At 44.0% G+C, this 24,647-nt stretch overlaps 1 protein-coding gene across 1 annotated transcript in view; it reads right to left on the reverse strand.

Annotated features, from left to right (window-relative positions):
* The window catches only part of LOC135520317 (atrial natriuretic peptide receptor 1-like), a 60,039-nt gene that overhangs the window by 4,128 nt on the left and 31,264 nt on the right, over positions 1-24,647 (reverse strand). Inside the window, exons 6-16 of the mRNA XM_064945764.1 lie at positions 12,326-12,420; positions 10,106-10,241; positions 9,823-9,907; positions 9,519-9,639; positions 9,341-9,415; positions 9,160-9,237; positions 8,924-9,028; positions 8,535-8,606; positions 8,023-8,182; positions 7,704-7,859; positions 1,169-1,337 (exon numbers count right to left, since the gene is read on the reverse strand). Coding sequence (XP_064801836.1) covers positions 1,169-1,337; positions 7,704-7,859; positions 8,023-8,182; positions 8,535-8,606; positions 8,924-9,028; positions 9,160-9,237; positions 9,341-9,415; positions 9,519-9,639; positions 9,823-9,907; positions 10,106-10,241; positions 12,326-12,420 — 1,252 coding nt within the window. The remainder of the gene's footprint in view (positions 1-1,168; positions 1,338-7,703; positions 7,860-8,022; positions 8,183-8,534; positions 8,607-8,923; positions 9,029-9,159; positions 9,238-9,340; positions 9,416-9,518; positions 9,640-9,822; positions 9,908-10,105; positions 10,242-12,325; positions 12,421-24,647) is intronic.

Here is a 24,647-nt window from a genome sequence, read left to right on the forward strand (position 1 = left end):
CATTACTTTAAGACACGAAGGTCAGTCAATCCGGAAAATGTCAAGAACTTTGAAAGTTTCTTGAAGTGCAGTCGCAAAGACCATCAAGCGCTCTGATGAAACAGGCTCTCATGAGGACCGCCACAGGAAAGGAAGACCCAGAGTTACCTCTGTTGCAGAGGATAAGTTCATTAGAGTTACCAGCCTCAGAAATTGCAGCCCAAATAAATGCTTCACACAGTTCAAGTAACAGACATCTCAACATCAACTGTTCAGAGGAGACTGCGTGAATCAGGCCTTCATGGTCGAATTGCTGCAAAGAAACCATTACTAAAAGGCACAAATAATAATAAGACTTTCTTGAGCCAAGAAACACAAACAATGAACATTAGACTGGTTGAAATCTGTCCTTTGGTCTGATGATTCCAAATTTGAGATTTTTGGTTCTAACCGCCGTGTCTTTGTGAGACCCAGAACAGGTGAACGGATGATCTCAGCATGTGCCACCATGAAGCATGGAGGAGAAGGTGTGATGATGTGGGGGTGCTTTGCTGGTGACAGTGTAAGTGATTTATTTCAAATTCAAGGCACACTTAACCAGCATGGCTACCACAGCATTCTGCAGCAATACGCCATCCCATCTGGTTTGCGCTTAGTGGGACTATCATTTGTTTTTCAACAGTACAATGACTCCTCCAGGCTGTGTAAGGGCTATTTGACCAAGAATGAGAGTGATGGAGTGCTGCATCAGATGACCTGGCCTCCACAATCACCCGATCACAACACAATTGGGATAGTTTGGGATGAGTTGGACCATAAAGTGAAGGAAAAGCAGCCAACAAGTGCTCAGCATATGTGGGAACTCCTTCAAGACTGTTGGAAAAGCATTCTTCATGAAGCTGGTTGAGAGAATGCCAAAAGTGTGCAAAGCTGTCAACAAGGCAAAGGGTAGATATTTTTAAGAATATAAAATATAAAGGATATTTTGATTTGTTTAACACTTTTTTTGGTTACTACATCATTCTACAATGTAGAAAATAGTTTTTAAAAAACAAAAAACTTGAATGAGTAGGTGGGTCCAAACTTTTGACAGGTACTGGAGTCATACTCCTTTTTTGGAGTGGAGACGAACAGACATTAATGACATCATGGAACACAAACTCTCCCCACTTCCACACCCTACACCCACCTGTTCTGTTTGCGTAGCAGCAGTTTGATGTGGTTGAACTCGGGCCTCTCGGTGGGCTCCTCTGCCCAGCAGCGCTGCATGAGTTGTCCCAGCTCCTGGCTGTGGATCTGAGGGTTGACAGCAGGCCGCAGGCACGGCCACTCACCCAGAGCCACCCGATCCATGATTTCTAGAGGAAGAAGGGGGAGTGTACAAAACATTACGCTCTTTACATGTCATAGACTGACCAGGTGAATCCCTTATTAACGTCACTTGTTGAATCCACTTCAATCAGTATAGATGGGGGTGACAGGTTAAAGAAGGATGTTTAAGCCTTGAAACAATTGAGACATGGATTGTGTATGTGTGCTATTCAGAGGGTGAATGGGCAAGACAAAATATTTTAGTGCCTTTGAACGGGGTATGGTAGTAGGACCCAGGAGCCCGGTTTGTGTCAAGGATTGCAACACTACTGGGTTTTTCACACTCAACAGTTTCCCATGTGTATCAAGAATGGTACACCACCCAAAAGACATCCAGCCAACTTGACACAACTGTGGGAAGAATTGGAGTCAACATGAGCCAGCATCCCTGTGGAATGCTTTTGACACCTTAGAATCGTAGAGTCCATGCCCGACAAATTGATGCTGTTCTGAGGGCAAAAGTGTGTGTGTGTGGGGGGCGTGCAACTCAATATTAGGAAGGTATTCTTAATGTTTTCTACAGTCAGTGTAGACAGCATTCCTATAGATGGTGAAATACACTGCTCAAAAAAATAAAGGGAACACTTAAACAACACAATGTAACTCCAAGTCAATCACACTTCTGTGAAATCAAACTGTTCACTTAGGAAGCAACACTGATTGACAATACATTTCACATACTGTTGTGCAAATGGAATAGACAACAGGTGGAAATTATAGGCAATTAGCAAGACACCCCCAATTAAGGAGTGGTTCTGCAGGTGGGGACCACAGACCACTTCTCAGTTCCTATGCTTCCTGGCGGATGTTTTGGTCACTTTTGAATGCTGGCGGTGCTTTCTACAACCCACACAAGTGGCTCAGGTAGTGCAGCTCATCCAGGATGGCACATCAATGCGAGCTGTGGCAAGAAGGTTTGCTGTGTCTGTCAGCGTAGTATCCAGAGCATGGAGGCGCTACCAGGAGACATGCCAATACAACAGGAGACGTGGAGGAGGCCGTAGGAGGGCAACAACCCAGCAGCAGGACCGCTACCTCCGCCTTTCTGCAAGGAGGAGCAGGAGGAGCACTGCCCTGCAAAATGACCTCCAGCAGGCCACAAATGTGCATGTGTCTGCTCAAACGGTCAGAAACAGACTCCATGAGTGTGGTTTGAGGGCCCGACGTCCACAGGTGGGGGTTGTGCTTACAGCCCAACACCGTGCAGGACGTTTGGCATTTGCCAGAGAACACCAAGATTGGCAAATTCGCCACTGGCGCCCTGTGCTCTTCACAGATGAAAGCAGGTTCACACTGAGCACGTGACAGACGTGACAGTCTGGAGACGCCGTAGAGAATGTTCTGCTGCCTGCAACATCCTCATGCATGACCGGTTTGGCGGTGGGTCAGTCATGGTGTGGGTGGCATTTCTTCTCCTCCATGTGCTCGCCAGAGGTAGCCTGACTGCCATTAGGTACCGAGATGAGATCCTCAGACCCCTTGTGAGACCATATGCTGGTGCGGTTGGCCCTGGGTTCCTCCTAATGCAAGACAATGCTAGACCTCATGTGGCTGGAGTGTGTCAGCAGTTCCTGCAAGAGGAAGGCATTGATGCTATTGCCTGGCCAGCCCGTTCCCCAGACCTGAACCCAATTGAGCACACCTGGGACATCATGTCTCGCTCCATCCACCAACGCCACGTTGCACCACAGACTGTCCAGGAGTTGGCGGATGCTTTAGTCCAGGTCTGGGAGGAGATCCCTCAGGAGACCATCCGCCACCTCATCAGGAGCATGCCCAGGCATTGTAGGGAGGTCATACAGGCACGTGGAGGCCACACACACTACTGAGCCTCATTTTGACTTGTTTTAAGGACATTACATCAAAGTTGGATCAGCCTGTAGTGTGGTTTTCCACTTTAATTTTGAGTGTGACTCCAAATCCAGACCTCCATGGGCTGATAAATTTGATTTCCATTGACAATTTGTGTGTGATTTTGTTGTCAGCACATTCAACTATGTAAAGAAAAAAGTATTTAATAAGAATATTTCATTCATTCAGATCTAGGATGTGTTATTTTAGTGTTCCCTTTATTTTTTTGAGCAGTGTATAATATTTTCTATCTAGTGTCATTCCTTCTGTTTTCATCTTCTCAGAGATTCCAGTCCAATTTCCTTTCCATTGTGTTCATATCTATGCTTTCACAATATTTCCATTATCTCTCCCTCCCAATTTATTTTATCCTCTCGTTCACACTTTCATCATTTCTCATCCCCTTCCCCAATTTCTGCCCTCACTCACTCACACACACACACACACACACACACACACACACACACACACACACACACACACACACACACACACACACACACACACACACACACACACACACACACACACACACACACACACACACACACACACACACACACACACACACACGCAGCCTAGATGGCATGCTCTGGTTCTAATTCAGTTCATTGTTTTTCTGTCACACAACAGCTGCTGTCTCCCAGTACAAAGTGTTACACTCTGATGAGCAAATACAAACACTTGCTTCTCTCTCAGTACACCACTCTTGCAATCAACCACAATCATGTTCAATCTTCTTCAATTTTGCACAATTTCATGCAATTATGGTTTAGGTAAAAAACAAATTCACTGAGCAGTGGTGGTTGGCAGACATGGTTGCAGCAATGTTTTCTCCTCAATACGATGGAGACTTGACTTGGAGCACAACGACGGCTGTTATTGCTGATCCGTATGGCAAGAAATCCAATCTTCTCTTTCTTTTTCAATTTTCTAAAGAAGGAAGATAATTTGGGAACTACAATCTGTCCTAACTACAATTTAATCGGAAATCCTGACTGAAAATAAAAAACATTCTAAAGAGTCACACACCCCTGCTCAAATGAAAAGGAAATATCTTGTTTGCAGCTATGTACTTACGCTATGTACTTACAATCTGATGTTTTATTAAAATTGTGTTGCTTTACTCTAAGCCTGAGACACAGAAAACAGTACAGTGGAAGGTAAACAATTATAATATGTTTGTGTGTTATATAAAGCATGTGACTATGTGTTTGTCCTTAGTACAAAGCAGAGAGGTACAGTAGCTCTCGTCCTCCATATCATTAGAGTAGGCTCTTCAGAGTAAGTGGGGTGCAAGAGGAGCTGAGTGAGAAAAAAGAAAACAAGGGAAAAAAATTGGTCACTTTTAGGAGCGTGTTCGACAAATTCATGAACTTTCCCTAGTTTAAGTTGCCAAATGGTTGCAATTGCAAAACCGTTCCATGTCTCCATTTTAAAGTTGTGGCATATTAGTCAGTAGCTCTGAAATGACCATTTGGTTGTGTCAATATTTGGGGGTCTACACTTCATTTGTTGAATTTGATGTCATGTTTTTTTGTGAGTAGAGTCAAAGAGGAACCTTGAAATATAAAGAATACAGTTCACATGGAGTAAAATGTATCGACATACTGTAGCTTTGTTGAGTCACTGGAGCTGTTATATGTTTTTTGATAAGTTAGTGTTTTCTACAGAGCTTTTCCTAAGTAAACAGACTTGCAGGTGCAATGTGCAGAATAACAGCTTTTTTTTTAGTTGCTCTAATTGCCTTATCGCTCCTCTGCGATAATGCAGTCAGCAAAGACCACAGAGCCTTGATGGGAAGGAGGCTTGTTAGGTTTGTTTGTTATGCTTTTGATGGAAGAATCATACAAACACTGTTTATCTTGGACACAATTTGGGGTATAATTTACTCAGCCACAATGCTATTATCTCTTTCTTTTATAATACATATGTGTTTATGTGCAAATAAGTGTGCTTATGACCAAAATAGTATGGGAGCACAAATGTGACTCGTTTCAGGAAACTACTACTTTACAGGATACTTTTTTATCATTATACTTTTTTAATCAAAATGCGTTTTTGGCAGAAATGCCCTCTGGAACAATGAACTTTCATGTGCCTTAATAACAAACTTATATGCCACCTGTAAATATGAATAAATTACGAGCCTCGTTGGTTTAACCACGGGAAAAGACAGGAACCTTCCAGCTAATAATAATGGATGGTCTGGACATGCTGAGAGATGAGTTCGGATTGGTCTGCCATGTAGCCTGCTTCTGTCTATAACATGAGCTGCTCAGTATGTGTAGGTAATCCTTTCTACCACAGCTTTTTTGAAAGATATCATGAAGAACTGCAGAGGTGTTGCTACTGCTCTCCACTTTCTGGGGGACGATCGTGCCATGCTGACTCTCTGTGACTCTGAAAATTAATCAGACGAAGAGGAGATCCCTGATATAGATAAAAACATTTTAATTGAACCAGACATTGTAGAGTTTTCTGAAACAGAGATCAACAATGTTGTTGTCATGGAAGAAGTTGAATGCCCGGTGGTAGCAGAGTATGATTGCTAAGGATAAAATTCTAGCGTTTGATTGTAAATATGCAGAGGGAGCCGAAAAGAGAACACAGAAGTCTGTTGTATAAAACACCTGTCTCTGGATTACATCTTCAAACTAAGGGCAACCATGGCATTGGTGACAGAGGGAGAAGCGTTCATCCATGTATACGGGTAAGAAAGTCTAGCTAGATACATTTTCAGATATTATACGTTTCTAATTTAGTCAGAAAGTAATTTTCATTTTAAGTTAGAGGGTACTGTTAGCTAGCTAGCTAACATTAGCTGGCTGGCTCACTAGCTAACGTTACCTGTATGATCTGTGTTGTAATATTATTTGTATCTCAGAAATCTATCTGCATTGCTAGTTATAACCTAATGTTAGCTAGCTAGTTAATATTGAACCTAGTCAGTTAGCATTAGCTACCTGGAGATTCATGCATGGTGGCTAGTTATGACAATCAGTTTGTATTGCTAGTAGTATGGGTTGGGATTATTGCTGTGTTCTTACTTAGTTAGTTGCTGTTTAGCACATGGACTCACATGTGAATCCTTAAAGAGATGGGTGGGGCTAAGGTTTAAGAGGTTGTGAACGATGCTGAATGGGTTTAGACAAAGAAGAGCTCTCTAGTAGGTGTACCAAAACATTCAAGCCCTTTTCTCAAAATTGGGGTTACAAGTTTATAAACTTTCAAAGCAGAATTTCTTTCCCATTGTTCCTCAACTGTAATGTATTATATACAATTTAATAGTTTAATAAAAGTCTCTACTTTTTAACCTGTTGAAACTCTGGGGGCGCTATATCATTTTTGGATAAAAAGACGTGCCCGTTTTAAGCGCAATATTTTGTCACAAAAAGATGCTCGACAATGCATATAATTGGTAGCTTTGGAAAGAAAACACTCTGACGTTTCCAGATCTGCAAAGATATTTTCTGTGCGTGCCCTAGAACGTCAGCTTCAGGCAAAACCAAGATGAGACGGCATCCACGAAATGAGCAGGATTTTTGAGGCTCTGTTTTCCATTGTCTCCTTATATGGCTGTGAATGCGAGAGGAGTAAGTCTGCCCTTTCTGTCGTTTCCCCAAGGTGTCTGCAGCATTGTGACGTATTTGTAGGCATATCATTGGAAGATTGACCATAAGAGACCACATTTACCAGGTGTCCGCCCGGTGTCCTGCGCCGAAATTGGTGCGCAAAAGTCAGCTGCAAGTATTTTTCCACAGAATTCAGAGAATAATGCAGGCTTCCACGAACGATATATCAATGAAGAGATATGTGAAAAAACACCTTGAGGATTGATTCCAAACAACGTTTGCCATGTTTCGGTCGATATTATGGAGTTAATTCGGAAAAAGTTTGACGTTGTAGGTGACTGAATTTTCAGTTCGTTTCGGTAGCCAAATGTGATGTACAAAACGGAACGATTTCTAGTACACACAGACGCTTTCAGGAAAAACTGCGCATTTGGTATGTAACTGAGAGTCTCCTCATTGAAAACATCCGAAGCTCTTCAAAGGTAAATGATTTTATTTATTTGGTTATCTGGTTTTTGTGAAAATGTTGCGTGCTAAATGCTACTCAAAATGCTAAGCTAGCTTAGCATACTCTTACACAAATTAGTCAATTGCTATGGTTCAAAAGCATATTTTGAAAATCTGAGATGACAGTGTTGTTAAGAAAAGGCTAAGCTTGAGAGCAGGCGCATTATTTTCATTTTATTTGCGATTTTCAGAAATCGTTAACGTTGCGTTATGCTAATGAGCCTGAGGCTTTAGTCACGATCCCGGATCCGGGATGGGGAGATTCAAGAGGTTAATAAACAATTTAATAATTTAATAAAAGTCTCTACTTTTATCCAATGTAAAAAATACAATTTCAAATTTTGCTACATAGGATCAAATCGTTCCCAAATGTCTGTCATGAAGAAAGATAGAGTGCGTGTGTGTGTATGTGTGTGTTACCTTTGGGGCTGAGCGGCTCTCCCTCCAGATAGAAGGCTCCGTGGCGTAGCGCCACCTCCTGGAGAATGATGCCAAAGCTGTAGACGTCCCCCTTCTGGGTGCCACATAGAGGGGGACTCTCCAACCTCAGCAGCTCTGGGGCCATCCACAGTTTCCCTACAAACATAGATGGACAAATTGACTAAAAGTATAATTAATTTGCCTACAGACACTGATCTTAGGTCAGTTTAGTATTTCACCCTCTTAAGGATTTGATCAGGGTAAGCTAATCCTAAATCTGTGTCTAAAGGAAAATGTCCTGCAGAGCCAGGTGACTCACGGGCATAGTAAGCATGGGCGTCGTCTGTGTTGCTCTCGGTGCGGAAGCTGGACAGGCCGTAGTCGGTGATCTTCAACACAAAGCGGTTATCCACCACGCAGTTGGACGACTTCAGGTTGCCGTGGGAGACGATGACACTGTTGTGGAGGAAAGCCATGCCCTGGATAGGAGAAGGGGAGGGAGGTAGGGATAAGGGTTAAAATATAGAAAGAGAAGAGAGAGATAGTCAAAAGGAGAGATTAGTTATAAATGAGATATAAATGAGCTGTGGAGGGTCTCCTGGGAGGATATTCATATTCATATTGAGCTTTAGTCTAAAAATGTTTGGCAAAGCACACACACACACACACACACACACACACACACACACACACACACACACACACACACACACACACACACACACACACACACACACACACGCTTGTTGAATGATGCAAATGTGTTTTCTCAAGTCAATTGAAGTTGACACATGGAAAGATAAGCAGGAGAGTGTGTAGAGCAGTGGTTACCTTTACAATGTCATTAATTAACGAGTATCTGAACATCCAGTCCAGTGTGATGCTCTCATTTTCCATGATGTCCTGAAGGATGAAGCACACGCACGCACGCACGCACGCACGCACGCACGCACGCACGCACGCACGCACGCACGCACGCACGCACACGCACGCACGCACGCACGCACGCACGCACGCACGCACGCACGCACACACACACACACACACACACACACACACACACACACACACACACACACACACACACACACACACACACACACACACACACACACACACACACACACACACACAGCATTTAGATAATACAAATGTTTCCTAAAGACTTGAATTGGGTCAGTGGACCATCTTATAGTGGAGTTGTGGTGAGGGGTGGCTACCTGTAAGCTACCCCGAGGACAGTACTCTGTGATGATGCAGATGTTGGGGGGGTCGATACAGGCTCCGATGAAGCGGGTCAGGTGCTCATTCTGAATATCACGCATCTGGGGAGGGAAGGAAAGGGAAGGAAAGTAAAGGAGGACACCATGTGACATTTAGGGACAGCGCTATTCTCTGATGCACATATGCATTCTGGAGTATACACACGTCACACTACAACCTCATGAAGACTCACATGTTTCAGTTCAAACAGCACATTTCTGGTGAGCTCAATGCGTTTTCTGTTGATGTATTTGATGGCCACAATGTTCGCCTGAAAGACAGAGAAAACATTATGCATTCAATCCAGTTGACATTAAAAGATTACTATTTCACGCACACACACACACGCATACACACACGCACACCCTACTTACCTTGTAGTAGCCTGTCTTGGCAAACACCTGAAAGTTTCCATCTCCTGTTAGTAGGGAGCCGTAGTTGGAGCCTCTCTGTAAATAATTCGAAAGGTGGGATGGGGTCAATTTTGTGCAAGACTGTGTGTATTGCGAAATGTGTGTGTTGTTGCAAGCGTGTGTATGAGTGTGGACTCACCAGGGACAGAGTGAGCTTGCTGCCTGCGCTTCGCAGCACTTTCTCCATGTTGCTCATCTGAATATCCTCCCAGGAGACCCTCCACAGCTGAGCCACCAGTTCATTTTCAAGCTTGAGCTTCCTGTGTGTGTGTGTGTGTGTGTGTGTGTGTGTGTGTGTTGTGTGTGTGTGTGAAAGACAGAGAGATGATAGATTGTTCACATATCTAAAAGAGCAATGCTATAAACGTAATAACATAAAACTCTTCCCGTAGATTCTAGGCCTTGTGCATACTTGCTGATTGAACTGGCCTGTCTACACTCACCTGTATATGAAGACAGTAATGGTGAGGATGATGATAATGATGAAGAACACCACAATTGTTACCATCTGGTGGATTGTGATAGTTCCTGGAAAAAGAGACAGGAGAAACATTTTTATGGTACCGTTTTCCTTCAATACAGCCACTGCATGACAGTGTAATGTCAGTCATCGTAAGCTGTTTTGACTGATTATGACTAGTATAAATTCTGCTACGTCATGCAAACATAGACATTTTATGGGGGGTATATACAAAAGTGAGTGAGAGACAGACGGAGTCCACTGACGTGTGAGGCAGGCTGGGTTGTCGTTCTTAAAGCCACAGACAGGCACATCTAAAGGAGCAGCGCCCCCTGGCCACTGGATGTCCATCCCAGGCAAGGCCCTCAGCTTCTTCTGAGAGCCGTTGTACACGGACACAATCTGGCAAGGAACACAGTATAACTTTCTAATGTTAAATATTAAATAATGACAAATAACATACCACACATTGATTGATTTGTTTTATTAGATCATTTAAAGCAGTAGGCTGTTCCAGTCGGAGACAACATTACATAATTAAACATTTTAGAGGATAATAACAGAATAAAGCCAGAAGGCTTATTTCCATTGTGGTCCTTTTAGACAGTGATATGGCAGGCTGGCAAGATTGACATATTATTCTCAATGCAATGCATTAGCATAGGGTGATAATGGGAGACGACTTTCAATGAGCCACTAATCAGCCCAGAGACTTGACACTCACCCCCTCACACTAGGTGAAAAACATCCACTCTCTCTCCCTGTTCACACACGCACATATATATAAACACACACGCATGTACGTTCTCGCCCATCCACACATGTACATGTACACACTCTTGATCTCGCTGGATCAGTTGGTCATTAACCTCAGTGGCTTGCCACCAATTAATATTTATCATTCTGTCATTACATAAGACACATTGGCACTGGGTGGATGAAATGACATATTAAATGATCATATGTATGCTGAAATACGGTTTGTTACAGTTTTTCTCAATTGCTAAAACACAATTTCTGAAACCTTGCTCCATTTCCTGAAAACATTAAACACAAAACCTCATCTTAAAGCACTATTTACATAACCTCTGACTCCTCTTGAAAAATGAAACATTCGCCTCAAAACAGTTTAACAGTTCAAAATCAAACACTGCTCTCAAATCATAAACAAAGTGATCAAAATGATATACACTCTCAAGCAGTCAGTAAACAATACACTGAAAAATAGAAAACACATTGTTCAAAACGTACAATTCTCAGGGAGAAGTACATTTTTAATCTAAAAAAATATTCATATTTTTCCGTCATTGTCTTTTGATGAACGAAAACATGTTCTATCATAGTAGCTCAAAATTGATCAGAAATTACTACTCTGCTTTGCTCTTTGCAATTTTGTTTTCTGTTCTTCCTTCTCCTTGTACCCCTATTTTTACAGTACTGTACCCTGCATCTCACAAACCTGTCCTTTGTCTCTGTGATACTGTAATTCTTGTTCTTTGTTGATATGAACCTGCAACCAGTCAAAATCTATTGAGCAGTCAGTACTGTTAATAAATGGAAAGCACAATATTCAGGGCCATACAATATGTCCATTGTACAGTATACAGCCTACAATGCACTGTACTACAGTATCCATTCTCAGACTTTCTCCTTCCCACCTTCAACAACCTGTTTGCTCTCTAAACTGGCTTATATTGGTTGTGTCGCATCATTTGAAACAGGTTAAATCAATTTTGAGTGGTTGTGTTCAATCAATGACATATGTTCTCTATTTGTATTTGATTGTTGCCACTTGTGTTTACCAGTATGGATGACATGTGCATTAGAGTGCAGAATGTGTTTTGAGAATGAGAATGTGTTTAGAGTTTTGCTGAAAAGTCTAAGTAAGATCTGCAAATTGTGTTTTACAATGTGAAATGGTTTAAGGTATTGACAACAGACTGCATAAATAGCTAAATGAGTCCAGGCAACTGAGAACTTTTTCAGCCAATGGGTTTTAGTCTTTTTGCAATTGAGAAAACTGTATGCTATAGCTATATATAGTTGTTGACCCATTTACCCTCACCCTGAGCAGATGGTATATTGTAGTGTTAATGGAGACATGGAGGTCTTTCTATGAACTGTAGAGCTCTTTTCTTCAACATGTTAATGCCTCTGGAGAACATCTAGTTTTATTCTCCAATCTCCAAAACACACAGAGACTGTGTACACAGGCAGGCAGCTTTATGAGCACTGGCAGAATGAAAGAGGTGAGGAGCTTTAGTGTATGAGAGAGAGAGAGAGAGAGAGAGAGAGAGAGAGAGAGAGAGGTAGAGAGAGAGAAAGAAAGAGAGAGAGAGAGAGGTAGAGAGAGAGAAAGAAAGAGAGAGAGAGAGGGAGAGAGAGGGGTAGAGAGGGAGAGAGAGGGGTAGAGAGAGAGTGAGAGAGAGAGAGAAAGAAAGAGAGAGAGTGAGAGCAAGAGAGAGATGTGTGTGTGTATTCAGTACCTGGAAAACACTGGTGTTGGTGTCAGTCATGTCCCATAAAGCGAAGTCTGTCTCTCTGTCCCCATTTTCATCTATCTGCACCAGGCCTGTTACACCTGTTGAGAGGACCAGAAGGAGAGAGGAGCCAAAGGGAGGTAGACGAGTCGGACAATATTTAAAGGGAGCAAATTAATGTTATCTTACACTAATATCCAGTCCAGGGATGAAAATAATCATCAAAGCGCTCAGCGGGTGACAGTAATTACTACAAATTATTACTGTCATTACGAAACGAGAGCAGATTTACATTTGAGGTTGTCCCTATTAGCTGACATCTGAAAAGAATCTCAGCCATTGAGCACGTTACAATACCCATAACAACATCTCAAACCTAAAAAATAAACAGCCATAACTATCAAAACAAACATTGGTCATGACAACAATTTCACTTCAAATTATTGTGTTGGAGATACACAGATGCAAACACAAACAGTATAAGTGGGAACACCCCAGGCACACCCAAAAGTATTCATCCATAATCACAGTAATATAGCTGGGCTATCTTGTTAATAAATCTAGTAGTCGGCCATCTTGTATAACATTACTTTCATTTCCGGCTAAGACAACAGCCCAGGGTTGGTTTGGAGGTGCAGATAATAGCCTGAGAGCCATTCCATATTGAGTGTGAATGGAAAGAGGTGTCTATAGGGATAAATTACATGACAGGCGACGCCATTACCGGCATGGAAATGTCCAATCCAAATGGGGTTATCCTAGTAATAAAGAAATATACAGGCGTCATCCCTCTAATCAGAGGAGAGAGGGCCTGAGAGATGTGCTATGATATGGGACGGATTATCGGCTAGAGGGACATGCAGAAGATAGGGTAGCATGCACGCATGCACAAACGCATATACTCAAGAACACACACTTTCCCACAGACGTTATTGCCCTACTCACACACACAGACGTGCAGTGGTTAGAGAATGATTAACCTTGTGGTTGTTCTGGGAAAATGACTTTTGGCCAGCATCTGCATGGGGGGATGCATGGTGTTTGGTTGTCTGGGACAGGTTAAGGTGTGGAAGTAAGGGGAGTGGAGTCATGATTTATTACCTATTTAATAGAACATTATACAATTAACATCGACCAATGAGTCATGTGGGTGCTATGTGGGTGACGTCATCACGACTTCCAGGAATTGGGAGTAGCACTTCTTTGGGGGATGGTCCCGAGCTGGTCTGTTTATGTTAAGGCAAACTAGGTATGGGAAGTATATAAAATAATGGAGACACATTTACAGTAAAAAAAGTGGCCTTTAACCATCCCTCTGTCTCTCCATGTATGCATCCATACATCCATTCATCCATCCATTTTTCTTAGCCTCACAAACCTCTTACTGCTGTCTTTGTCACACACTGAAAGCCGCCTACCACCCTGCATCCCACTGCTGGCTTGCTTCCGAAGCCCCACATTTGAATCACCGACCTCTCCCGGCTCCAACGACACAATACCCTCATTAACTAGTCTACTGGTGCCATCATGGGCTGGAGCACGTTCTGCCACGCCCATTGCCTGAAGTCAGCACAATCTGCCCCAGGACGTCTTCACGGGGGCTCGGAAGGTACCCTGGACCTCTCCGCCATTCCCACGGAGTTCCAGGATGTCCGAGAAGGTGTTCAGCACGGCCAGGGCCATGTAGCTTCCGCTGCACCGACCCTACGACTGCACCACGCCGTCCTGGGGACATCTGTACTCTCTGTCGGGACCGGAGAACAAGGCTATGGATACCTACATTGGAGACTCCCTAGCTGCTGGATTTATCCGTCCCTCTTCCTCTCCCACCCGTGCAGGGTTCTTCTTTGTGGAGAAAAAGGACAAGACCCTGCGCCCGCGCATTGACTACCGGGGACTCAATGACATTACGGTTAAGAACCGTGACCCGCTACCACTCATCTCCTCGGCCTTCGAGCCGCTTCAGTGGGTCACTTTGTTTTCCAAGCTGGATTAACAGAACACCTACCACCTGGTGCGGATACGAGAGGGCACCCGTCGGACCCTGGCCTTTGTGCGACAGCACTTTTAGTGGCCTACTATGGTTCCTGACGTGACCGCATTCGTCGCCGCTTGCACAGAACAAGACTCCTCGACAAGCTCCGGCTGGTCTCCTCCAACCTCTGCCTGTCCCCCACCATCCTTGGTCTCACATGTCCCTGGCCATCCTGACCGTGGTGATTCGGTTTTCCAAAGCCGCCCACTTCGTTCCTCTCCTCAAACTACCCTCTGCCAAAGAGACAGCCCAGCTCATGGTGCAGCATGTCTTCTGGATCCATGGACTGCCTGTGGACATGGTCTCCAACCAGGGTCCTCAGTTATCGTCCCAGTTCTGGAAGGTGTTCTGCACCCTCATTGGGTCGTCGGCCAGCCTGTCCTCCGGGTTCCACCCCCAGTCCAACAGCCAGTCAGAGCGGCCAACGAGGACCTCGAAACTACCCCGTGCTGCCTGGTCTCCACCAACCCCACCACCTGGAGCCAGCAGCTTGTGTGGGTTGAATACGCCCACAACACCTTCCCTGCTCTGCCATGGGCCTATCTCCCTTTGAGTGTTCCCTGGGGTATCAGCCCCCGCTCTTCCCTGAGCAGGAAGATGAGGTTGGCATACCTTCTGCCCAGTTGTTTGTCCGCCGCTGATGTCGTACCTGGAGGAGAGCCCCGTCGTCCCTCCTCCTGACCACCTTCAAGTATCGATGACAAGCAGATCTCCATCAGTTTATCGGCCCTTTCCCCATCTCCAAGATCATTAGCCCCTCTGCTGTCCACCTTCTGTTGCCCCGTACCCTTCGTATTCATCCTACATTCCATTTGTCTAGAATTAAGCCTGTGTCTCACAGCCCATTGTCTTCTATTTCCAGGCCCACCCCTCCTCCCCGTGTCATCGCTGGCCATTCAGTATACACGGTGAGACGCCTCCTCAGGGTTCGACGACAGGGCAGGGGTTTCCAGTACCTGGTTGACTGGGAAGGTTTTGCCCCGGAGGAGAGGTGCTGGGTCCCCGCTAGAGACATCCTGGACCCATCCCTCATCACCGACTTCCACTGCCGGCACACCGGTCAACCAGGTATGCGCCCAGGTATGATGCCAGGTGGTGCCCCGGGGGGAGGGGTACTGTCACACCCTGATCTGTTTCACCTGTCTTTGTAATTGTCTCTACCCCCTCCAGGTGCCGCCCATCTTCCCCATTATCCCCTGTGTAGTTATACCTGTGTTCTCTGTTTGTCTGTTGCCAGTCCGTCTTGTTTGTCAAGCCAACCAGTGTTTTGTGTCAGCTCCTGCTTTTCCCCAGTCTCTCTTTTCTCATCCCCCTGGTTTTTGACCCTTGTCTGTCCTGACCCTGTACCCACTCACCTGACCACTCATCCTGCCCCTGACCATGAGCCTGCCTGTCTGCCTTCCGTCCTGTACCTTTGTCCCTGTTGCTGTAATAAACATTGTCACTTCAACACGGTCTGCATCTGGGTCTTACCTTGATACCTGATAGTCTTACTCTTTATTAATAAGTATTTAAAAATTATTTATCCTTGAATGGAAATGTTGGGGGGGCTGAATTCAGTGGGCTGCAGTGATGGATGCCCGAATCACCAGAGCTCTATTAGTCTGGTAGTGCTGCAAAGAACAGAGCAATCAGAGCAGGCATTCAGAGCATGTGGAGAAGAGTGGTACATTGTGAGCTACAGTACAGCTCAGTAGCTTGACAGCTAGTGTGTTCGTTTGGTAAATGGACTGTATTGATGTAACTTCATGAGTGATGCGTATTGGAAGTACAGTATATCAGATGAAGACTGTATTGCCAAAACATGCTGTTTTCAATAATGAAGAAGCAAGTTCTATACATCTTCCACTGTCCTCCTAAAATGTCTGAATCTCTCTCACCCATCCATGCCCATTAGTTAATGGAACAGAAGCTAGAGAGAAAAGCAGCTGTAACCTGATCCTTCCATCTTGACATCCTCCCTCTCTCTATGTATACGGTCTATACTGGCTGCCTCCCTTCATGTACTGTATCCATCTTTGTACATTATGGAAATTCATATATCATCAACAACAGTAAAACACCTGTATGTCTCATCTTATTCCCCTCACTGTTCAAATCCTTGTAATTACCTAAACTAAAAACGGGAATCAGTTTCCCCACTGCGCCTTTCCAAGTATGTTTGATTTGCACAGCAGTGTGTCCCTGATGGAGGAAGTTAACATCTGATTGAAAGAACATTGCATGACCCGTTCCGTACTGACGGCTAACCTGGTGAAAAGTCACCAGGCACATGCTCCTGGGCTGCCTATTCCTAAATCAGGTGTCAACTCCTTCCATCCAAGACTGCACAACGCACATCACTTTCGTCTGGTCCTCTTTTTGTTGAGGTATAACAAGAAGATCTTGCAGTCAAACAAAGATTCCAGAAACATCTTGACAAGGTAGAAAAAAAGGTCAAGTGTCTGAAAGAAAATGTCCATGAAAAAGCCAGGTGAGTCATTAGTGGCATGTTGTGTTTTTTAGGGTTCTAGCCAATAAATGCACAAGGCAACAAATGCAATAAATGCACAAGGCAACTGTCAAGGCATTTGAAAAGGGCACACGGATGGAAGACTAGCAACACAATGCAGGTTGTTGCAGTGCGCCCCCTAGACATTCATGAAACCTACAATCAAACACTCCTCTGATTCAGGGCATAAAGTACTGGAAAGTACTTTGACTTTAAATCTGGGGAAAGCACAGCACACTCTTATGAATAACAATAACCGTTAACAAAGTGCACAGTGCACAGTGGAAGTGTCATGGCACCATTTGATTTTCCACTGAGCGTAGTTTATGGATATGTATGGTGCCAACCAGATGATTACAACCCCTAGCTGCTGTGAAGCCATGAGAGCAGTTGCTGATAGAGCTCCAATAGAGCCACATAAACAGCCTATGTTCTTATCTAAAGAGTGAGCACATGGGAATAGGTGATATATTGTATATTTATTATCACTTCTGCTAAACGTGAAGTGGGAGTACTCCTGTCACATACAGTATATGTAAATATTGACCTTATTGTACACTCACTGTAGTGTGATATGATATTGCAGCTCAACATCAGCTAGACCAGGAGGTTAACTTGCAGGCTGTTTTTTGTTCACTCTACTTAGTCGTCTGATGTCTGAAAACACAGGCTTGGAATTTTGGCCTTGCATTGGAGAAGAATGTGATTACGTTTGTCGAAAAATGTATTGGTTAATTAGAGGTATTTTTTGGAATGCTTTTAACGCCTTTTAACAAGCACCTCTCCTTGAAATAATTGCATTTACTGTGAGAAATAACTAAGGCATTCTTCTACCCAGGCAGCCATGAAATAGTCTGCAAACCACCTGCGGCTTATGTCCCTGGATCAAAGTGTGTTCTGCATACATAACAGCCCCTGCCTAACTAACTAAGGATGGCACACACCTGTTGTCATGTCCACAAATCTACAGCAATCTATATGTTTACTTTGAACCTTATCATATCAGTCAACAACAGTCATCAAATAAACATAGTTGTTTCATCAAATACAGTGCCTTGCGAAAGTATTCGGCCCCCTTGAACTTTGCGACCTTTTGCCACATTTCAGGCTTCAAACAAAGATATAAAACTGTATTATTTTGTGAAGAATCAACAACAAGTGGGACACAATCATGAAGTGGAATGACATTTATTGGATATTTCAAACTTTTTTAACAAATCAAAAACTGAAAAATTGGGCGTGCAGAATTATTCAGCCCCTTTACTTTCAGTGCAGCAAACTCTCTCCAGAAGTTCAGTGAGGATCTCTGAATGATCCAATGTTGACCTAAATGAATAATGATGATAAATACAATCCACCTGTGTGTAATCAAGTCTCCGTATAAATGCACCTGCACTGTGATAGTCTCAGAGGTCCGTTAAAAGCGCAGAGAGCATCATGAAGAACAAAGAACACACCAGGCAGGTCCGAGATACTGTATATAGGTAACTAAGGATGGAAAACATTTACTATTCTAGGACTTACTTATGAATAATGTATAGTATTCATTATTCATCTAAACTTATGTGATTTTCCCCTTAGCCTCTGATGGAGAGATAGGGAGTAAGGGAGGGAGAGAAAGAAAGAGAGAGAAAAATAGAGAGCAAGACCTCCAGTTATGAATGACATGAAAGGGTCTCTAACACTAAATGCTATTAGACTAAGATCTGTAGGGTCTCTGTCAATGCTTTTTACAGGCACTCCATTGCCCACTAATAGCATTGACAAGGTTCTCCAGTTAGCAAAGATTTCTGGGACAATGGGGGCCTACCATGTAGCTGTAGAGTTTTAGTACATATGATTAACAAAAGGGCACAAGCACAAGAGTGCTTCATTCTTTCTCTCTGTTCCTATCCCCCTCTGGCCACCTGTCTGCCTGTCTCCTTTCTACAGTGCACTATACACTCCAGCCCTGTGCTCCACTGTGGCTCAGATGACAAGGCTTCAGATTCACACAGCTCATTATCAGCTCGACCAAGGACAAACCTACCATTGGAAATACCAGCTGCCTAAGTGACCAGGGCCACTGCACAGAAGACAGAGGCAGAGAAAAAGGACAATGAGTGATGGATGGTGGGTAGAGAAAGGGAAATGAGAAGGAGGTGGAGACAGATGGAAAGAGTGACACGGCCACGGGAGCTCTGGTTTCACCTGATTAGATTACTATCCTATTTTAGGGATTTCCTCTTTTTTTCCAGGGGGATTTTTTGCAACATGACAGCCAAAAGAGAAATTAGATCTTTCCATGGCAAAGAACAGAGAGTTTAGATGAGACAGAGAGGTCATGTAGGAGGAGAGGGTAAAATAAGAGTTTGTTCAGGAGGATAAGACGTGTTGAGACAGTAAAAATATGACAGAGATTGACAGAGCAGTGAAGTGAGGAGGAACACCTTGATAAGACAGTGAAAATATGGACAGATTGGTGGAGGAGGAAGGAAAAAGAGGAAGGCAGATCCTGTGGGATGGAATTAGGGAACTGTTCACAGAGGAGAGGAGCGCTAGACCAGGAAATAATGAGACAAGAAGAAGGTGTGAAGGAATAACTATGAGTAAGGACAACGACTGATAGAAAAAAAGGGAGACTGGCATTAACAAGCTGGCATACGCAGCAGGACATCCACCTGACACTGTAATATTCTTTTCACACATTTTCACAAGTTTACAACGTACAATTACTCATATACTGTAGTTTAACTGCTGAAGTCAAGTTTCAGATGAAAGGTTTGTATTTCACTAGACCAACTTAAAGCTGTCTTCACTTTCAAACAAAATATAACACAGAATATAACTAAAAAGCACTGAATCGGAAGCATAACAATGAACTAAAGCTACCAAACAGCTTACGTTACAGTATGCACTGGTGTGGGCAAAAATAATAAAAGTAGCATTGTCCTCGCATGCAACCAAACAAACCCCTCAGCCTTTCAATGCCTATGTTCGGATGGGCTAACAGAATCAGTGTGAGGAGACTCCACCTGTTCTGGCTGCTGCCCGCTCTGCCCTCCCACTGTCTGTCTGAAGTGTTCATCTCTGTTGTTTGTGTGCTCTGGTCCAACTCATAGTGATTGAGGAGAGAAGGATGGCATTTGTAAAGAGGGGTCAGCCAAGGAGATTAAAGGAAAAAGAGGGAGCAGGCGGGCAGTAATGGAGGACAGATGGGGGGAATAAAAGGGAAATGGGAAAGCAGGGTGAAAGAGGGAAGGAGAAAGGAGTGCAGAGCAAACAACCTAGGTACTTACCTGATGAGATGTCCCTGATGACTTATGTCACCTCCTCAAGTATGTGTACTGTTCCAATGATTCAACGTATTTGTTCTTGCCGTTACCTTTGACTTGTTGTCAAGCGCCTTTCACTGTCTCCTGTGACCTCACACATAATCTGACTCTGTAACCGCTTGACTCTGTGACAAACCAAACAAACGTCAGCTCAACAGCCCAACCCTTCAAATTCCCCTCAAGTCCCAATAAACAGAGGTTGCTAGGACTTGGCATCTGTCTTCAGGTCTCTCACAAAGGACTGGGACAGAAGGGGTAATGACAACCTGCTACAAAGTTTGAGACCACCATCTTCTATATCAGCCATTAGTAATGTCAAACACTTGTGAAACCCACAAGTTTGGGTAAACACACGTAACCTCAATGCTTAGTCAGTGAGGTGTGTGTGTTTGGGGGGAGGGGGGTACTGGCAGAGGAAACACAATGGAGGCCTTCCTCAGAAAGTAAGATGCTGTGTCTAACTCTTCACCCAAAAAATGTGGTAAAAAGATGTATGTGTTATGAACGATAGATGAGACTTTGTCTACTCCATGTTGAGCATTATACGACCTCGTCAATCACCTTAGTTGCCACTGAGTTGTGTGTGCTGCGTTTTATGGAAGTTTTACAAACAGAAGATAGGTCATATTCATCAACTTAAGTAGGTGCACAGGAAAAAGGTCACCTTACTGGATCCAGATGTATTTTTAATCCTTAAATCTATACTCTCTTAGGTCAGTGATGAATAAATACTTTAATTTAGAAATGCACATGTTCAGCAAGGGGACAACCTCCTCCAGAATGTATAACAAAGGGGAAAAAGTCACAAAAATATTTTGATGTTTTGTGGTCATAAAGATGTTATTTTATGGATTAATTTGCTTTTAAAAGACAATGATGTCACCTGATTGACACAGCTAGTGACATTCCAAGGACTCTGTGATAAATAACTTTTTTTTTTACTGAACTGGACACAATTAAATTAATTTGAATGGATTTGAGGGACACATTCATTTGTGGTGTCCAGGAATGTGTTTGCTCGAAGTCGAACGTGAAGATGAATTTACTTCCGCTACAGACCCTGGCTTGGCTACAAACCAGCTGCCAGTGGAGATGAAAAAGGTTGTTCAATAACAATGTTGGCATATTTGGTTTCTTTTTGATACTCTTTCTTTCTTTACCAAGATCTTCAAAAGGCCAAATGACACAACCATGGCCCGCTAATGTATCTTTTCCATTTAATATTTTCCCTGCTTTGAGGAGATCTCTGTTTTTGGCAAAAGTAACAGTCAGTATCTGGTGTGGCCACCAGCTGCATTAAGCACTGTAGTGCATCTCCTCCTCATGGACTGCACCAGATTTGCCAGTTCTTGCTGTGAGATGTTACCCCACTCTTCCAACAAGGTACCTGCAAGTTCCCGGACATTTCTGGGGGGGAATGGCCCTATCCCTCACCCACTGATCCAACAGGTCCCAGACGTGCTCAATGGGATTGAGATCCGGGCTCTTCGCTGGCCATGGCAGAACACTGACATTCCTGTCTTGTAGGAAATCACACACAGACGAGCAGTATGGCTGGTGGCATTGTCATGCTGGATGGTCATGTTAGGATGAGCCTGCAGGAAGGGTACCACATGAGGGAGGAGGATGTCTTCCCTGTAATGTGCAGTGTTGAGATTGACTGCAATGACAACAAGCTCAGTCCGATGATGCTGTGACACACCTCCCCAGACCATGACGCAACCTCCACCTCCAAATCGATCCCGCTCCAGAGTACAGGCCTCGGTGTAACATTCATTCCTTTGACGATAAATGCAAATCCGACCATCACCCCTGGTGAGACAAAACCGCGACTCATCAATGAAGAGCACTTCTTGCCAGTCCTGTCTGGTCCAGCGACGGTGGGTTTGTGCCCATAGGCGACGATGTTGCCGGTGATGTCTGGTGAGGACCTGCCTTACAACAGGCCTACAAGCCCTCAGTCCAGCCTCTCTCAGACCTATTGCGGACAGTCTGAGCACAGATGGAGGGATTGTGCATTCCTGGTGTAACTCGGGCAGTTTTTGTTGCCATCCTGTACCTGCCCCGCAGATGTGATGTTCAGATGTACCGATCCTGTGCAGGTGCAGGTGTTACACGTGGTCTGCCACTGCAAGGACAATCAGCTGTCCGTCCTGTCTCCCTGTAGCACTGTCTTAGGCGTCTCACAGTACGGACATTGCAATTTATTGCCCTGGCCACATCTGCTGTCCTCATGCATCCTTGCAGCATGCCTAAGGCATGTTCACACAGATGAGCAGGGACCCTGGGCATCTTTCTTTTGGTGTTTGTCGTAGCTGAATCAGAATTAGTTGGGTAATATAGATAAGATGTTTTATTTTCAGAATATGCTTGTGAGATACTTGTCATTAGAATGTTTCCCTTTGGACTATAGGGTTGGCAGTTTGCAATTATCCCTTCTCAGCTAGGCCTTAGTCACTTGGGGCCCAGATAGGGGAGAGGTCAGACATGTCTTCATATGTGAATGTATCTGTTAAACCATGTGATGCTATGCAGAATATCAGAAGGGGAGGAGGACAGAATGGAACATTGTCTTCTTATGGGAATGTGTCTGTAACTATTCCTAAACCATGTGAAGGGATGGCGTGAGTAATGGGGAACCAGTTAGTGTCAGGGTTTACCAGAATTGGACCCAGAAGCAGACCAGGACAAGGTGAGTATAAAGATGGTGAGTATTTATTAATCAATGAGAACGTGGAGGTAGATAGTTCCGGGTGGAGGAGCGGGCAGCGGAGGTGGGTTGATGGGAGTGGATAGGCAGATCCAATGGATAACAACACACTGGCGACGAGCAGACAGGGATGGGGTATGGGTTCCGGGTGAATGGTGTTCATGGCTAACGATCCGGCAGGGAATGGATGTCAGGTCAGAGCTTTTGAAGGGGAGAGGTGATGATCAGGACAGGTGTGCAGATTACTGATGGGATACAGGCGCGGGTGAACATCGATCTCCCAACAAGCTAATTCGCCCGGCAACCAGACAGGGTGCGTTCCAGGACACCGGAAACACACTCCAGGACAGAAACACAGGCAAACACAGACTCAGGAAGCGGGATTCGTGACCGTTAGTTATCTCCACAATGTCTGTACGCCAGTCACTCCCTCCTTTTCTCATTGGGGGAGGAGTATGGCAGTGTCTGGAACCCTTGTATGTCCCCTCTGATGTTGCCCTTCTCTAGAACTAGTATATGACCTAGAGGCTCACTACCCTCCGTGAGTTTGTCCAGGAGGGGGTGTATTTGAGATGGGAGTATCTCGAATTGACAATTGATATATGCCATTGGATGAGGTAATGTTTTGGTACTATGAAGTACCAAGAGCGAGATTAGAACCTCGTTTAGGAGACCAAACTAAACAATAATTTATAGTGAATGCTGTCTGGCTATGGGATACTCCTCTCTCAAGTAACAGTATTTCTGTGTGAACAGTTCCTATTATCTGTGGTTTGTCATGTTGACTAGGGGGTGGATCTTTGCTATAAAAGATCTCAGTTGCCATTATGTTGACCACTCTCAACTTTTCATTAGAGATACTGAAATGTTGAAAGTCAAATGCTATTGCAAAAGCTTAATTATTATTAAAGGTGAAGTTTAAGTATAACTCTGACTGGTGTATGGTTTGCTCTCTCATCATTTGGTAATACAGGAAATTGCCACAACATGTTTTTCAGAGTCAGTAGAAATGCCTCTTTAGTGTCCTAAGTTTTCAAAGCTGTGACTTTAATTGCCGACCATCTGTAAGCTGTTCGTGTCTTAACGACCTTTCCACAGGTGCATGTTCATTAATTGGGAAACAGTTAATGATGGGAAACAGTGTTTAAACCCTTTACAATTAAGATCTGTGAAGTTATTTAGATTTTTACAAATGATCTTTGAAAGACAGGGCCCTGAAAAGGGACGTTTCTTTTTTTGCTTAGTTTATATTTGCATGTAACCAAATAATTGATTAAAATACACTGTTTTCCAATATGTTCTACAGCACTCTGTAGGACAGCACAGTCATTGGTGTAGAGAGGATTATGAAGGAGGCAGTCGCAGGTTTAGAACTACAGAATTTATTTAAGCACCGTAGATCAACGCGGGACGAAATCCCAACGCTGTTGTGCTCAAAATATATCTCCATAAACAAAAAGGCACAGGGTGAACCCAAAGTGAAAAATATAAAGTACTCAGGAAATAGTAGGAGAGTCCTCTCAGGAAAACAAATAACATTTACAATGACGGACAAAGACAAATGGCAGAGGGAGTATATATACAGTGATAGAGTGGGGATTGGAACCAGATGTGTGTTATGATGACGAGACAAGTCCAGGGTTGATGAGTGAAGGCCGTTTGCCAGCAGTAGGTTCGGCAGCAGCTGGAAGAAGGCCGTCGACGCCGAACGCCTGAGCTGGACAGGAGGGGGAGTCAAACCGAAGGCTGGTGTGACATGCACCATGGTGTAGCTGGAG

This window comes from Oncorhynchus masou, chromosome 29 (genome assembly GCF_036934945.1).
Source record: "Oncorhynchus masou masou isolate Uvic2021 chromosome 29, UVic_Omas_1.1, whole genome shotgun sequence".
NCBI lineage: Eukaryota > Metazoa > Chordata > Actinopteri > Salmoniformes > Salmonidae > Oncorhynchus > Oncorhynchus masou.